The sequence below is a fragment of the Apis cerana genome, linkage group LG14, assembly GCF_029169275.1.
Source record: "Apis cerana isolate GH-2021 linkage group LG14, AcerK_1.0, whole genome shotgun sequence".
Lineage (NCBI taxonomy): Eukaryota > Metazoa > Arthropoda > Insecta > Hymenoptera > Apidae > Apis > Apis cerana.
In genome coordinates this window covers 10,168,228-10,185,241 of record NC_083865.1, presented here as the reverse complement: position 1 = coordinate 10,185,241, position 17,014 = coordinate 10,168,228, and the positions used below count along the sequence as shown (strand labels likewise).

Sequence of the window (17,014 nt, the reverse complement as noted above, 5' to 3'; positions counted from 1 at the left end):
TCTTAATTATATTCATATAAATTTTAACATTTTTTTAATATATAATTTTTCAAAAAAATATCAAATTTATAATAACAAGTTTAAAAATAAATTAAGATCAATTGAACTTTTTGATATTATTTTATAATAAGTAGTATATATGTTAATTATACGAAATTATATTCATATTGATAATTCAAATGAATAATCGTATAAAATTTAATTATTTCACTTGATTGCAAATAATTAAATTTTAAACGAAATTTATTAAATAAATTAATAGTTAATATTTTGACTATTTTTAATTATATAATAGTATGATTACTATTGTACCGATCCAAAAATATATGTAAGTGTAAATAGTTACTTTATCGATTGTAAGTATGCATGTGTCTAGATCAAATTCCACATGCTTGACGGTAGATAGGTATATGAAAATGGCGCTTGTACATCGAGTTAATATAAATTTTGGATTTATATTAAATACACTTTATTGTAAATGTATAGTAAACATAAAAAGATGTAAAACAGAATATAAAACTAAAAAACAAGCAGATTTTAAATATGGTATGCTTTTAAAATATTTAAAGCAATTTTAAAAAATTATATTTCTGATCCATAACCTCATTTACATAAGTGATTATACTTTTAATAATAAATGTTTTTTATTTTTATTTATTTATTCTTTTTATTTTTTTTATTTCATAATTAATTTATTAATATAATTTTTTTAATTTTTATTTTAATTTATAATCATTCTATTAGGTTTATTAGGTTAGAATTTATAGGTTAGAGTTTTATTTATGTTTTATTTATTTATTTTTATTAATTTATTAATATTATTTAATTGAAACTTCAACATTGAATGTAATTAACAGATATATGTCATACAAAAAATTATGAATAATTTAAAATATCAAATAGAATAACTAATCTTTTTTAGTTAAATAATTTAAGTATATATTAAGTAACAAATGTTATTAATATATAAAAATTATTATAAAAAATACTGTTTAAAAATATTAATGTGTTAAATATATTAAAAAATTATAAGTAAATTAAAAATAAATTTTTTAGGTGAAAATTTAACATTTAAAGAAATGCTTAATTTTAGACAAATGCAAGCAAGAAAATCTATTTTAGTAAGGGTAGCAGAAAATAATATTGATGATTTGAAAAATTTTTGTACAAGATATGTGAATATTAATAAAATGTTCTGTTATAATACAGTAAATAATAAAGTAAGTATCTTCTGTAATTTTTATTTTATACTTGTTGATTTAAAGATTATAACGTTAAATATATATTTGAATAATTATATGTATTATATTTTTTTTAGTGTTTTGTATTAATAGAATTAATAGGAGAGCAAGATGTGAAAATTTTTAGAAACTTAGCTTCATTTAATAAATTAAATTCAAATCCCCATTGTGTTACACCATTATTTGTGTATAAAAGTAAAAATTTAAATAATGAATCAAAAAATTCAACAATATTTAAACCTTTTAATTCCATTGAAGTCAGAGAAATATTAGAAAATAAAAACTCTGTAATATATAAAATTAATTATAAATTATATATAATAATATGTATTAAAAATTATGTATAATATATATGTATAATTTAATTAATTAATGTTTTTAGATATCGGAACAAATGATTTCTCTTTATGACATGTTAAAAATTACAGATTTAGATATAAGGTTGAGATTTTTTACTGCTGAACAAATTTCTTATTATTTATCTAGATTATTTATCAATATATCTGTTATACCATTTGGATCTTCTGTTAATGGTTTTGGTCAAATAGGATGTGATCTTGATTTATTATGTAAAGCATACATATCTAACTTTACAAATAATGTAAGTATAAACATATAATTTTATTATAATGATTTAATTTTGTTTTAATTTTATAAAAGTTGAAATCTTCTTTCAGTCTTCAAAAAAATTTTTATACATGGCACAACCTCTCTATCTTACAGATAGGAATGAACAGAAACAATTCTTAGATGCAATAGGCACAATAATGAAAACTTGTGTTCCTGGTATCAACAATATGAAAAAAATTCTTGAAGCACGAGTTCCTATAATTAAATTTTTTAATCAAAATACAAATATGCAGTGTGATCTCAGTGGTACAAATATGTATGTAGTAAATATTTCTTATCTTTATGAAATATATGATTGCTTTTGAATCTATATATACAGGACTGCATTACATATGTCTGAATTGTTATATACATATGGAGAAATGGATTGGCGTGTTAAACCACTTATTTGCACTATTCGTAAATGGGCAAGAAATATGGATGTAACAAAGAATATTTCAGGGCATTGGATCACGAATTTTTCCCTTACTTTGTTAATTTTATTTTATTTACAAATAAAAAATATATTACCTTCTTTAAATACAATAAAAAATCACATAAGTAAGTATAAATATTAAAAGAATTTTATATATTTATTATATTAAATTTTATATTTACAGATAAATCAAAAAATTGGCATTATGATTGGAAAAATTCTATAAATTATAATAATGACTCTTTATATAATCTCTTATATGGATTTTTTGAATATTATAGTATTTTTGATTTTAAAATGCAAGCAATTTGCATAAAGGAAGGAAAAGTCAAAATGAAACGAGATTCATCACCGCTTTATATTTATAATCCATTTGAGTCATCATTAAATGTTAGTAAAAATATTACGATATTTGAATTAACGCGTTTGATAGATCACTTTCGAAAAGCATTGCAAATATTAATAGATTCAAATGATAAAAATACTCTTATAGAATTAATTAATTTGACATCATCGACAAAGATAAACCATATATACAATTCTGAAATTGTAAAAACAACTGAAATTGATAATATTAATATTGATGAAAAAAATAATGATAAATTTAATGAAAAAGAATCTTTAAACGAATCTATAAATAAAATCGACATTAATGTTTTAAATACAATGGAAAAAAATATAATAAAGTAATAATAAATATATAAGTTTTAATTAATTTCTTCACAATCAATTTTTTCTATAGTTTATCCAACTTGTAAGTATAACTTTTTATACAATTTAATGATATAAAAATCATAAAAAGATAAAAATATGGAATATAAATTTATAGCAATGAATATTATAATATTATAAATATGTATATATATATATATAATAAATATATATATATATATATATATATATATAATAAATATATATATTTTATTAAACAAAAATAATAATATAATTCAAATTAATACAACTAAATCTGCATCAAATAGCAACATATTAAACGTACTAAAACGTACAACTAAAACGTATAAAACGCGTATTATTTTCATTCTATGTTTCATTCAATGTATATTTCAGTGTAATGTTTATAATGTTTATAATATGTACATTGATGTGTATATAAAATTCTAATACATTGTATTTTTACTGCATCTTTTCAATGAATCAATTATAAAAAGATAATTTGAAAATAATCATTAATGTAATGTATATATTGTATATGTATCTTTCATTAAATCATTAAATAATAAAAATTGATATAATAATGAAGGAAAAGAATATATAAAATTAAATTAAATGTTAGCAAATTCATTGCATTAAATAACAGTTAAAATATTTACCAACAATCGAACAACTTTATATTTTGTAACTTGTATATTTCTCTATTATTAGCAATTTGACATTTTTCATGTATAATTAATCGTGTACATCTATTATAATTGTAATTCACGATCTATACAAAGATCATGATATTTTTTTAATCCTTTAAATGATTTATTTAATTTCCATGAGAAATTTTGTTTTTCATAATATAAGCTGTATATTTTTCATAATACAATTACCTCAAACATTTTATACATATATGTGTAATTGTAAAAACATTTAATGCACCTATGCAATTAGAGCATATTGTGGAATAGACGGTGAATTCTTGTGCATTTGACAAATTACAAGTACATTTGTAATTAGGCTATTTTTCTTATCAAGATAAAGTACTTTACTTTAATCTCTTATGTATAATCGATGATCTGTTCGTCGTTAAACTATAGAGATTTGGAATATATTGTATAAAGTATTTTGAATTTATTATATATAAATTCTAATTTTTATCAATTTTGACCAATTTATAAAATTTATTCTTTCTAATCCAATTCTAAGTGTGTGAAATTAAAGGAAACGCACGATTTGAGCAGCATGGAAAATTATTTCTCCATTTCTTTTTTTTTTTATCTTCTTTTTTATCTTTTTATTCTTTTTCATAATAATAATAGTAGTAGTAGTATTGGTAATAGTAGTAATAGTAGTAGTAATACCAATAATAGTATTAATTAAATCCTAGCTTCATGTATACCACATATAATTTATCGATGTCTCTCTAATTCTAATTCGAGTCTCTGAATGTTTTATGCACCATGTAAAGATTGCATCAACAACAAGAGTACCATTTATTAATTTCAATATTTTTTTTATATATATATATATATATATATATATGTATACATAATGTACGTATTGTTTTTATTTTACTATTGGCAGCGATATTATGACCTTCGGCGCTTCAAAGTGCAATCAAAATACTATTCAATAAAAAATTGAGGACTGCTCTACGTTGAAGGCTGGTTGACCCTGAAACAACTCTGACTAGACATACATGGGAGTAAAAATTACCCGAGCAATTATACAAGATGATTATATAAAAAATATTGAAAACAGTTCTTGGTCCAAACCCAAAAATAAAATTCGAAAAAGTCACAATATTTCATAAAAGTAAAAATATGCACTTGTCGAAGGTGCTTTTATCAATGGCAGTTTATAGCGATAAATAATTTCTAATTCGTAAAATTATTTTCATTTAATATTATATACATTACACGAAATGCCCTTTCTATTTTTTTTTTATTATTATAACATCTCTAATAAAACGTTCAAAATATTTGGAAAAAAATTCTATAGTACCATTTTGCATAACAATATTTTTTCCTACCAATAATAATGTGCTATCGTAAACATACAGTCTTTCGATAGTACTTTCTCCGATGTATGCTAGGCATTATTTTGGAGGGTATTGACTCTCCCGGATAGCCAAATGCAAATCAAACTACCAAAACAGTCTAATAAATACTTTTATTTCGATTTAGTTTTCTTTCTACTTAAAATCTACTTCCGCACTTTGACCATCCGGGCTGGATACCTCTTGAAAAAAGCTCCTTGTAACCTTCATCGCGGATCTTCCTCGAACAAGATTGACCAACAATCGGTTGTTTTAATTTGTCTTGCTCTTCCGATGATGGCGATGATGGTGCATATGACGGTGATGTAGATGCGATCTCGTTTCCTGTACGGCTGCCACCAGCGTCCTCACCGTTTCCTCGTGTCCCTCGAAACTATCTGTTTTCTTCAATTGGCTAAGGGACGAAGCTCCACCCTCAGTAGTCGTTACGCTGCGTTTGCTTTTTGGCCGTGGAAATGTTTCCCAGGAACGCTGCTTCTGTACCAGAGACGACGACTTCGGTGTAGATCCGATCAAAAGAACCATTGTTTTCCTGGGATCCTGCGCGGATTGACCTACCGTCCCATCAATGATGCTCGACCGCCTGCTTCCTGAGCCAGTGGTACTTAGGCTGTCGCAACTCGCACGACGACGTCTCCTCACTTCTGTCGAGGCCTTTTCATCCGCGTAGAATACATCCTCCGAATCACTGGCCGGATACACTTTGGTTCCTTTGCCTGTAGAAATTGATTGTTCGTCGGGAACTGCATGCACCTGAGCCTGAACGCGTTTTTTTGCCTCTCCAGTGCTGGATGCCTCCGAAATTCGTTGATATTCTCCTTCTTCGCCTGTGAGAAATATATGGATGATTTAAATGAACGAATCAGGATGAATTAAATCAAATATATCTCATCATTTTCCTTTGTGAAATGAATTATGTTGATATTTTTAGAGAAATTAATGTTATAAAGAATTCATTTTGATTTGATTTAAAATATTTTTTAGAACAAAAAACTAAGATATGTAATTTTTTATTAAGATCCAATGCAAAATATTTGTTTCATTAAATAGAAGAATTTGAAAAAGTTTATAAAAGTTTATATAAGAGATAATTAAAGGATGGGTTTAATTGGACCTTATGCTTATGAATTATTTTAATTAAATGTTATATAATTAATTATTTTAATATTTTTCATTTGAGTTCCAAATAAAAAAAAATACTTGAACTGTATAACATTAAAAAATTACTAAGTATTCCATTATCTAATATTATTTTAAGTATGACAATATTGATATTCAAAATCTTTGCACGTTGGTTTATTCCGGTTTATTCTGAAAATTTCTGTTCATTAATTTAATTAATTGATTAGCTGATATGATTTTAAATGATAATTTAAAAGTAATATTTAAGTGCACTTATCATTCCTAAATTAAACGCGATAGTACAATAATTTTTGCGTACATTTATCAGAATTTTATTTACATCAATCTATAAATACTATCTACATAATTTTTTAGTCATTAAAGCATTAAATTTTTTTCTAACGCTATTTAGTCGTACATACAATCCTCACAGATTTGTTCTTACCAGCCGTATGCGACTGTGGTTGCTGGGAATCCGTACATCTTTCCGCTTGATCAAGTCCTTCAGCAGAATTATCTCCGCTGCCACCCTTCAATGATCGATATAAAGAACGTACTTTGCTGGCAGACCAGTGACCAGGCGGTGTCTTTGGTTTTGTACTATCGGGAGATTTTCTTGGTCGTCGACTCTGACTACGATCGCGACTCTCCTCTCTCCCTGGTGACTTTTTACGATCCTCTTTACTTCTAGCTTTCTCAATCAGTTGACTAAGTACTCCTCTTTTAGGATCTGTAGACTTGGCTGTTCCATAGACAACGATATTTCCACTCGAATCCAAAACAGCTTCGACACCACCGGAAGGAGTACGACAACGTGTCGGTACTTCTTTAGTTTCTAAATTAAAAAATTTATATATATTCTTAAAATTAAGACGCATTATAATTATAAAAATATATGTACCTTTCATGTAAAGTGCATTATCGGCACTGGTGGCAGTAGCGCGCGAATGTCGATGATCTTTAGTTGGAGCTTGAGTTTGTGGTTGCGGTGGTTCCTGCATTTGTAACCGTGCCAAGTGATCCAATAACGCCTGTAAATGCTGATTACTGGCTACATCAGAAGCTGTCATGCTTACTTCACCAGCACTCACTCCAGTTGCAAAGGATTTTATAAATGGTTCTAATTGTTGAGCAAGATTCTGCAATTGTTTTACCTGACTTCTCAATGATAGAATATCATTCATCTAAATAAAAAAAAAGATATATATTAAGACGTTGTAGAAGATATTTTTGCTTTTATCAATAATAAAATCTGAAGAATACCTGTGAATGGAATATTTCTTTTTCTATGTGAATTCTACATATCTGTTCATCCCAAAGCGCATCAAACACGTTTCTAAGGCGTTCTAGTTCCATTTGATAATGCTCTAATTGTTGCTCTAATACCCGACAATCTCTTGCCACTTGTTCGTAACGAGTGCCTAACGGAGGTGTGTTGGCTCTTCTCAAAAGTGCTACGTCGCGATGCAATTCCCCTAAACGTTCCTTCACTGTGAGCAACTGTTGATTCAATTCCTTTAACTGAGTATCAAATGTTCGGCAGTGATTGGAAAACGGTCCACCGTCGGTCCCACTCTTGGTCGGAATCCTCTGAGCAGATTTGCTGCTCTGCTTGGAAAAGAAATGCTTTACGTAAACGCCCGGTCATTCCTTCCTAGCACATCAGACGTGTATATAAATATATACGGGTCTGAATAAAGAGTCTGATACTGACTACCACATCATCGGCTAAGAAACTAACAAGAAACGAAACGTTTTCACGTCTGCCAAGAACAGTCAATTTGCTACAAGAATGACTGTATTCTAATCTGGCTACTAACTACCACCATACGATTAAGTACAAGCCACATCATATATCGAGTAAAATCCTGTAAACAAAAATACTTACACAGAAGTGTGCGCGAGAAATGCAATGAAAAAGAAACTTGTAATATGAACGTAAAGATGGAATTTTGTAATCGAGGTGACCGGGCTAAATGAGTCTAGATACCTGAATCACTGGCGGATCCTGCTGAGTCATCGTGTGAGTTTGATCATATAATGATTCTTTCGGAGTCTGTGCTTGACCCACATACGGTTGCAGTGCACGAGCAAATTCATTCTTATAGTTAGTCTTCAAATGCGCGGTCAGCAAAGGTGGCCTTGATGGATATCCTAATTGCGCGACTCGACTAAGCCGGTCTAACATTGGATGGGCTAGCTCGAGAAATTGATATTTTGTGGCACCGCTTGTGAAGGCGGTGCACAGCATTAAATGCATCTGCAGTACAGGTAGTGCGCTACCTAGTGATAACAATTGACTGCGAACCATCCTCTCCTTCGTTTCAAATTGTCGCTGTAACTCCGTCAAAGCACTTCCATGTGTCTTTGTTATAGCTTCTTGCATTCCCTGACAGAAAGAATTCAATGTTCTCTTTTCGGAATCCAAACTATGTCGCAGTTCATCCAATTGCGATTTTAAAGCCAATACTCCATCCCGCACACCAGCTTGTAGTTCGCAGATAGAATTAACAGCTCGTTCCATCTTCTTTGATGCCTGTTGCCAGGCAGTTTCGATATCAACGCAATGAAGTCTCGCATCTGCAGGAGTATCGCGAAAACAAGTGGCGCAGAGCATGCACTTGGCACTTTGACTGTACATTATATATTGTTCTCCATGGGTAGGGCAGCGGCGTTGAGTATCCTTGGCGCATTTGCTCATATGCAGCACCTCATGGGTAGAGAACATCTTTGCTCGGTGGGTATGCTCCCTACAGTGTGTACACAATGCTTGTCCTGTATACATGTAAGAATAATTTTAAGTTCCTAGAGCGGATGATACTACTTCTTAATACACAGGATAGTAAAATAAATTATTTGATGTTACTTGCAACGTACCACATGTTGTACAGAAAAACATAGTAGATTTGTCACGCTTATCACAATTGGCACAAGGTGGATTTTCAGAATTTGCCAATTCAACTAACTGACGTATCAGCTGATCGGGCGGTGGTAGTTGTGCTCCATCTTTTAGTTGTGTTTGTTGCCTATATGCATATATAAAATAATATATTTAAAATTTATGAAAATAAAGAATTTACAATTTTTTAAAGATAAATTTAATAGTAATGAAAAAGATATATATTTTAAGTCTTGCAAAATAAGAATATTGTTATAGATTATAAAAATGGATTCTAATGAAAATAATATATAAAAGAAAAAACTATTATAGCAAAATGGAAAATTAAAGAATTTTATTCTGCATAATAAATTAGAATCGCACATACTTTACAATAAAGAGATATTGTCAAATCAAGTATGTATTTACAAGATAATAATAATCTATAAATAATATAAATGATAAGAATAGATTCACATCTAGATTTTAATGCATATCTCAATGATATTAAATAGATTAATTAAATAATTTTAAATAGAGATTAAACTAATACATTCTATTGTACAAATATAAAAAAAAATTAGAATATTTCATAATTTTATCCCTAAAATTGAAATGAAATTGTATAAAGTAAAAAATTATTATAAAGAATTAATTAAATATAACAAATTTCCTCATTATACTTGGATTTAAATCTACATATATAATTGAACTAGGAAATATAATGACATGCACATTGTAGCCGAACCTAAGCCAGACCTGGGATCATCACCCACCCTAAGGACGCCATGCAATAACAGTCGTTGTTATCTACCCGCAGATAGGACAGGAGACTTTTCCCTCAAGATGAGGGCCACGAATGCAGCGGGCACAAAAGGTGTGAAAGCAGGATAGCAGGCAAGGCTCGTTATAATAGTCATGACAGACGCCGCAGATGAGAGGATTCCTTGGACCACCACCAGTTACTCCTGTTGTACCATCATTCTCACCGACGTCGATACCGTCAACTGTTGTCCCCGCCGAGTTCGCCATCGTCGGCCAAACCAACGGCGGCCACCTAAAAACGAGAATCCAGAATGTACTTCATCGACAATCACGTCAGTAGTTTTCTTCATTCCTTTCTCTTTTTTATATTCATAAATTCATCACAATTTAATAAAAGCAGACAAAAAACAACGTACAACTAATTAAAACGATCGGAAAGAATGTTTACCCTAAGACCGTTGGCCCGCCCGCCGCAGAAAACCCTGATGGATAGTTTATCGGCTCGTCATTCTGACGTAGTATGATGGGCGCAAACCCTCAGTTGCGCCTGACGATCGAATCTGACGTCACTGAAATGCCACCAATCTCACCCCTCCACTAAGGATGCTAGTATACGGAGAAAAGAGGACAGGCTGCTGCTGCTGCTGCTGCTGCACACGCTGCTGCGTGGTAAGGCTGCACCGATCTGCACACAGGGTAGCTATGACGTAAGTGTGCAGACGCAATGATGTATGTACATAAATTCATTTACAATGCATTTTTCACTTTTTCTTTATAATTTTTCAAAAAATTTAATAATTTCTATAAAAATATATTTGAAAATCTACTTATATTTGAAAATTTAAAAAAATTTAAAAATGATTAAAATATTAAAATTTCTGTAAATATACCTATTTGTTCTTATTTATTCGATATAAATATAGAAATAAATATATTATAAAAATTAAAAATATAAAGCATTTTTAATCATTTTTTTTATAAATGTAAAATAATGATAATTGCATTATTCTGAATAATAATTTAATAAATGATAAAATTTTCACTATCACCTATGAAACTTAACATTTATAAACACCTGTTACAAAACACAATAAAACAATATATAATATGTTATTTAATATAAGATATTATAAAAATTACAAGTAGAACTTCAAATGTTTTTTTCACATGCTCTATAAATTCTCAGAGAATCTTTTAATCTATCACTAACAGATAAGAGTGCATATAATATGTATATATTCGATCTATATGCGTGAGAGCATCACTTCAACCCCTGGTTCAACTACCATCACGTTTTCTGCACTTTTACAGGGATTTACATATATAGTGAAACAGAATCGTTCAACTATTATTATATTGTAACTAGCTTCAGATATAGTTTGGTGTATGATGACCGATAATTAAATAGGTATTTGAAGAAAATATTCCGTAATATCGGCTAACTATTATTAAAAATTTAATAATCTTTTCTTATGGAATATTACAGAAAAATGTTCAAAAGAAACTTTGAATAAAAATCGTGATTCATTTAGTAATAATCATTTTAAAATAGAAATGTTGGTCATTATGCGTCAATATCCCTAGATCAGGGATGCATAAAATATATCACGATTTCAACGATATATGAAATGTTCAAAGATAAAAAAAAAAGTAATAAAAACTAATACTAAAATAAAACTTAAGAATTTAAAATGCAAATTCTTTTAAAAATTAAACTTTTTATTTCTTTTTTATAAAACAATAATGAATTATACAGATATTATATCATAAAATATATATTTATGATATAATTTCATTATTGAATAATATTCATTTATTTTATTTCATAAAATTAACTTATAAATTAATATAAAAAATAATAAGTAAAATATATTTAATGAAAGTTTATAGTTAATATTTTTTTCTTAGAATGAATATGAAAAAAAATTATTTTTTTACAAGACTGATAATTAAATATAATATAATATAATGAAATTTTATTTCATTCTTTTTGTTTATTTGATGTTTTTAATTATTATTTTCAACTTGAACATTTAATCTGAAAATCAGATCAATATAGTTAATTACATAATAAATTTAAAACTATTCCACAATTTTTTTTGATCTTGCACATATTTTTTGATTAGTTAGATAAAAATATCAATAACGAATAATAGTAACAAGTAACAAATAACAGTAATATCAGAATTATCTGGTGGAGGATAGAATAAGCCGCCAAAAATCGCGGAATATTAACAGAAACATAGAATATATAAAGAGGTTATCTGATAAATAAAGACAAAGAAAGAAAATAATGGAAAAAGGATAGCAATAGAATAAAAATTGCAGAATCAGCGCCATCTTCAGAGTGCTTCAAATAAAATACACATAGAAAGGACAGCAAATAGTGAAAGAAAGATAGAGATAAAATAGAAATTGAATATCAGTGCCATCTCTTAGATGCTAAAGATACTTCTTTAGTAAAGTAGGATATTATGAATTAATATGAAAAAATTTACGCCATCTCTCGAATATTTTTAAAAAAATATTTTTTTTTAATATTCTAGAGATAATACTTAATGTCAATACTTATTCTATCAGTATCCTTTTATTTTTCACTTTCCTTGTCTACATTTGTTTTATTTGTGACACTCTAGAGATGGCGTTGACTCCTCAATTTTTATTTATTCTGTTTTTTTTCTTTTATTTTATTTCCTTGTTTGTGGCATCAGAGAATCCTCTTTAACTTCATTCTATGATTCTATTAATTTTTTGATTTTCGACTAAAAATTGTATCCTCCTTAGATAATGTTTTCAATTTGATACAACATACATAAAAATATTTCATATATAAAATATAAAAATATATAAATAAAAAAAAATATATAAAAAAATATGTGTTATCCAAATAATATTGTTAATTAACTTCATAATCGAGAAAATATCAAGAAAATATAATAACATAAAAAGATAGCATATTACATTTTTCTAGATTTTTACCTATTTTACTAATTTACTAATTTTTTATATATTTCTTAAAAATTGTCATATTTTTAGAGATAAATCTTTTTACTTAATTTTACTTAATTTTAATTATATACTTATTTAATAGTTATTTTATATATATAAAGAAATAAATATATTTAAAATTTTAAGAAATAAATTTATATATATTTATTTATTATAATAAATATATTTATCTCTTCATAGTTCTTCATATTTTTAGGAACTAGAGAAATAAAAATATGTATATATAAAATATATATATATTAAATATATATATAAATAAATATATATATATATATATTTTTTTTTTTTCTCGATACTAAACATCTGTTAAGATTAGACATTAATTTTACAGCAATAATTTAGATTTTATTTAAATTTCTACAATATTTATTTAAATTTTCGAGAAATTAAATTATAAGAAATTATTACTAACTAATGAAAAACATTATCCATAACTGATAGTATATCCCATAGAAATCATAAGTGTTTCTTTAATAGCAGGATGCAATTGTCTTTCAATATATCTGGTCAAAGCCTGACTGGCACCTCTTAAAAAAACATCTTCCATTTCTCTAGCTATGTTTTCTTTAGATTGCCAATTTTTACTATCGTTTTCTAGATCAATTGGAAAAATATTGTCTAACGATTCATCAATATACAAATGTCTAGTTTCTTTCGATTCCTCTTTTTCCATTATCGGATAACTTTTTTCTCTCTTGACATTTGTCTTTGATTTGCTGTCATCCAAGTTTCTTAAAAGAATTTTAGTTATATTGATTAGATCGTTCTGTCCTGTTCGATGTTCAGTACAATTACCAGTTTCATTGATTTTTGACCGTTTACTGATCAATGCGGTTACAAAATCTTGAGGAGTGATCATCTCCGTTGATCTCGGTATTCTTATGGAACGAATATTAGCTTTGTGACTACTTTTAAAAGAATCTAGAAAGCGATGTACATCCGAAGAACTCGCAACAACATTAGATTTTACAAGAGCCCGCCTTTTCCGCAATGGAGATTTGGTGAGCCAAACATTTTTCTTCCATATTCCTAATTTTGTAACAGGAGCGTTTACGAAACGAGATTGACGAGTTTCGTTTGGAATGACAACGTCTACCTCTTTCGAAACACCGACCAATTGACGTGGTTCTGCTGCCTCGTAATCATCATTCAATGCTAAAGGTAGAATTGTATACTAGAAAATATTAAATGTTTCATTCCCGATATGTCGAAAATTTAATTAATTAATTAAAAATGATACAAATGGATTACTTCATCTCGAGGTGGATAAAACGGAGGCCATTTGTCCTGTCTCTTAATTTGTTTGTCTAAACGTGTAGGATGGCAACCATAAGCATAAATAGAAGCAAATCTCGGTTCTAAAAAACTAGATTCCGTTCGAATGCGCATTTGCCCTCTGCCACGAGCGATTGGACTCGTTAAAAAATCGACACCTGCACGTCTCAATCTTAAAGTCATTCTGCAAGACTCAGCTGATACAGGAGACTGATGATCTCGTGGTATTAACGAAACCATTCCAGAAACAGATAAATCATTGAACATGACTCGAGTTTGAAGAGAATTGTTGTTGGGTTCGTAGATGCATTTTTCAACCCTTGCCCAATTTCCCGTGTTTCTAGCTCCTTGTGATAACTAAAAAATAAAAAACGATGTCTAAATTGATGAAAATAAATTAAATTAAATTTATAAAAAAAAATAATATATATAAACATAAAATTCTTCTCATTTGAAAATCTTTGAAAATTTTCTTTTAAAGTGCAAGTGTAAGAATTTCATTTATATATTAATCATTAATTGAAAGAAATATCAAGATTTATTATAAATATTATTTATCTTGATATTTACAATATAGATCATATAATCCAATTCATGCAATAAATATTACTTTCACAACAATCCGGGAGACAGACATTTCAAGTGGTACAGAACGAAGTTCTTGCTGATACAACGTTCCTGGTTTCTCTTCTTCAAATCCTTTTCGTCTACTCGAGTCTTTGTGAAGTGCATCTAGGGCACGTTCTAATCTTCCACCACAGGCTTCCCAATTGCCAATATTCGAATGAATGAAATTAATCGAAGAAAATGTCAACAACATAATCACTGATATTTCACAGAATGACACCATCTCTATAACTGATAAGAAAATAATACATACTACTAAAAATAATTATAATAAAATATATAACAATAATGGTACAACAATTTCTAAACTCATTTTAATATTGAATATTTTAATATGAATTTGTTATTATGGTATTTTTAATTTGATTAAATTTCATCATTATAAAAGAACAATATAAATAAGATATTATTTATAGATTATCAAAATAGAAGAAAAATCAAAATGAAAATTACATATAATAAGAATCTAATATAAATAGGGGAAATAATAGTCAGTTTTATTATTCTTTACGATTTCATGATAAAGCCAATTGTAATGACACTTTCAAAACTTGTAAGAAACAAAAAATTATATTTTTGTGTCGCGATATCATTAAAATCTCAGTAGGTATATCCTGTAGAAACTCAGTGAATTCGAGTCGCTGAAACAGAGCATGAATGCGTCTTCCTTCCGTCCAGCGTTTCAGCGACAATCGAGTGAAATCAGGAAGCATAATTTGCACTATCTCTATTGTATTCTTCGATTGTTATTAATTCTTCCAAGGAAATATCGAATTAATTGTATGTATATTCTAGAATATTAACTATAATATATTCTTAATAATTCTTTATTATTATTATTTAATATCCACTTTGAAATAAAAAAAATTGAATTTAAAATCATTAAAATAAATCTCATTTTAATAATATCAATTAACTAATTAATTCTTCGTATAGAATATTGATTTTATTCTAATATTGTACGATATTAATATAAAAAACAATAATTAAATTAATAAACAATTTTTTATCTTATTTGAAGTGAATTTCTCAATTTCCTAATTGACCGAAACAATACAATGTAGTAAGATATTTCTTTCATTTAAGTACACGCAACTTTTTTACGATGCCCTAAATACGAAATCTTATTGTTTAGACGGAATACATGAATCTTGATCGGCAAAGTGAATAAGGCCAGCATCGGTATTTTTGTATGCTAATGCGCGATTCGATGTTGATTTCATTCGCTGATGTTTCCGCGCTCCGTTAACTGGTACTCCAATGCTGATTTTGCAATTATTTCCCTTTTGTCGTATTTTTTAAAATCATCTCTTATATATATCTTTGACAAAACATTAGAAATTCCATTTATTCATATTATAATTATCTATATGAATAATCAATGATTTAACAAAACAATAAAATATTCATTTAAATTTTAAAATTTATTGAGAAAATATATAATTAATAATAATTTTAAAATATTTTAACTGAATAAAAATTAGTTATCTTTTGGAAAAATTATATATTAGATGTCAGATAAAACATTGAATACGAAAGTAAAGAATTTTTTTTAATATAATGTAAAAAAAAAGAAAGTAATTTTTAATGAAAGATAGTAACTGAAACATTATAGAAATTGCGCATTGTGCATTGTAGAAATAGTGAGAAATATAAATAAAAATATTTGTATGTACTCACTGAAAATTCGAAGATATTATATCTTTTTTTAATGATGAAAAATTTTGTAATAAATAAATAAAATTACTAGTTATTCGTTCAGAGAAATGGAAATATTCAGCTTGCACCTTTAGCGTAAGGCAGATCAAATAACAATGAAAGTGGCTAGATACGCGCGGTAACTCCTACTCTTAAATCTTTCTTTCTTTTTTCTTCCGGCAGTACTTATGTGGAATATGTTCGAAAGCAACTTTGGTCGTATGAGATTTATTCTAAAATTTATTTATTGTAAATTAATTGATTTCATTATTTCCAATGAATTAATGATTACGATATGACTTTTTTTAACATGTTTTAAGAATAACACATTTTAATATTTATAATATAATATAGTAAGCATAATATGATATATAAAGAAATTATATATTATAAGATGATATATTTTTAATTGTAAAAAAAATATTTGTATAAATTCACTTTTTCGAATTTTAAAAAGAACTTAAAATTTTTTTAAGATTTGAGAGTTTATTAAAAAATAATATAGACTAAAAAAATATTAATCTTGATAATGTAAAATATGATATTAAATTTGTATGTAAAATTAATATAATAATTAAAATAAATTATTAATAATATGCATATGTAAAATATATTATACTTCATATTAAGAA

At 27.2% G+C, this 17,014-nt stretch overlaps 3 protein-coding genes and 1 long non-coding RNA gene across 18 annotated transcripts; 2 read left to right on the top strand and 2 right to left on the bottom strand.

Annotated features, from left to right (window-relative positions):
* Nucleotides 1-347: 347 nt before the first annotated feature.
* On the top strand, nucleotides 348-2,985 carry LOC108001032 (poly(A) RNA polymerase, mitochondrial). Its single transcript, XM_017061837.3, has 7 exons — nucleotides 348-546; nucleotides 1,057-1,220; nucleotides 1,319-1,528; nucleotides 1,624-1,842; nucleotides 1,919-2,127; nucleotides 2,191-2,411; nucleotides 2,471-2,985. Exons 1-7 carry the CDS (start codon nucleotides 363-365, stop codon nucleotides 2,974-2,976), a joined length of 1,713 nt encoding a protein of 570 aa, XP_016917326.2. The 5' UTR covers nucleotides 348-362; the 3' UTR covers nucleotides 2,977-2,985.
* Nucleotides 2,986-4,472: 1,487 nt separating this feature from the next.
* LOC108001031 (RING finger protein 207) lies at nucleotides 4,473-11,386 on the bottom strand. 15 transcript variants are annotated; one of them, XM_028668293.2, is made up of 10 exons: nucleotides 10,823-11,270; nucleotides 10,222-10,458; nucleotides 9,823-10,065; nucleotides 9,008-9,156; nucleotides 8,121-8,905; nucleotides 7,394-7,741; nucleotides 7,032-7,314; nucleotides 6,576-6,965; nucleotides 5,567-5,835; nucleotides 4,473-5,485 (listed from the first exon to the last, which is right to left on the bottom strand). In XM_028668293.2, the coding sequence occupies exons 3-10, from the start codon at nucleotides 10,038-10,040 to the stop codon at nucleotides 5,261-5,263; spliced, it is 2,667 nt and encodes an 888-aa protein (XP_028524094.1). In that variant the 5' UTR covers nucleotides 10,041-10,065; nucleotides 10,222-10,458; nucleotides 10,823-11,270; the 3' UTR covers nucleotides 4,473-5,260. The 15 variants fall into 15 exon arrangements, with proteins under 15 accessions (XP_028524094.1, XP_061940780.1, XP_016917324.1 ...); XM_062084796.1 differs by having other exon boundaries at nucleotides 7,394-7,738; nucleotides 10,914-11,258; XM_017061835.3 differs by having other exon boundaries at nucleotides 4,473-5,835; nucleotides 9,785-10,065; nucleotides 10,823-11,386.
* Nucleotides 9,879-10,821, top strand: LOC133667277 (uncharacterized). Its single transcript, XR_009832613.1, has 2 exons — nucleotides 9,879-10,105; nucleotides 10,174-10,821. It is a non-coding gene; the product is annotated as an uncharacterized LOC133667277 (long non-coding RNA).
* A 1,739-nt stretch (nucleotides 11,387-13,125) lies between the features above and the next one.
* On the bottom strand, nucleotides 13,126-16,727 carry LOC108000968 (uncharacterized). The gene is made up of 4 exons (XM_017061702.3): nucleotides 16,365-16,727; nucleotides 14,668-14,915; nucleotides 14,034-14,414; nucleotides 13,126-13,956 (listed from the first exon to the last, which is right to left on the bottom strand). The coding sequence occupies exons 2-4, from the start codon at nucleotides 14,905-14,907 to the stop codon at nucleotides 13,207-13,209; spliced, it is 1,371 nt and encodes a 456-aa protein (XP_016917191.2). The 5' UTR covers nucleotides 14,908-14,915; nucleotides 16,365-16,727; the 3' UTR covers nucleotides 13,126-13,206.
* Between the last annotated feature and the right edge of the window lie 287 nt (nucleotides 16,728-17,014).

Coding starts and splice junctions, on each gene's coding strand:
- LOC108001032 (XM_017061837.3), top strand. CDS start 363: ATGCATGTGTCTAGATCAAATTCCACATGCTTGACGGTAGATAGGTAT. Junction 1,221..1,318: donor ATAATACAGTAAATAATAAA/GTAAGTATCTTC, acceptor TATTTTTTTTAG/TGTTTTGTATTAATAGAATT. Junction 2,128..2,190: donor GATCTCAGTGGTACAAATAT/GTATGTAGTAAA, acceptor CTATATATACAG/GACTGCATTACATATGTCTG.
- LOC108001031 (XM_062084795.1), bottom strand. CDS start 10,040: ATGGCGAACTCGGCGGGGACAACAGTTGACGGTATCGACGTCGGTGAG. Junction 9,157..9,822: donor GTCTCCTGTCCTATCTGCGG/GTAGATAACAAC, acceptor ATATGCATATAG/GCAACAAACACAACTAAAAG. Junction 6,966..7,031: donor TAATGCACTTTACATGAAAG/GTACATATATTT, acceptor TTTTTAATTTAG/AAACTAAAGAAGTACCGACA.
- LOC108000968 (XM_017061702.3), bottom strand. CDS start 14,907: ATGGTGTCATTCTGTGAAATATCAGTGATTATGTTGTTGACATTTTCT. Junction 14,415..14,667: donor TCTCCCGGATTGTTGTGAAA/GTAATATTTATT, acceptor TTTATTTTTTAG/TTATCACAAGGAGCTAGAAA. Junction 13,957..14,033: donor TTTATCCACCTCGAGATGAA/GTAATCCATTTG, acceptor AATATTTTCTAG/TATACAATTCTACCTTTAGC.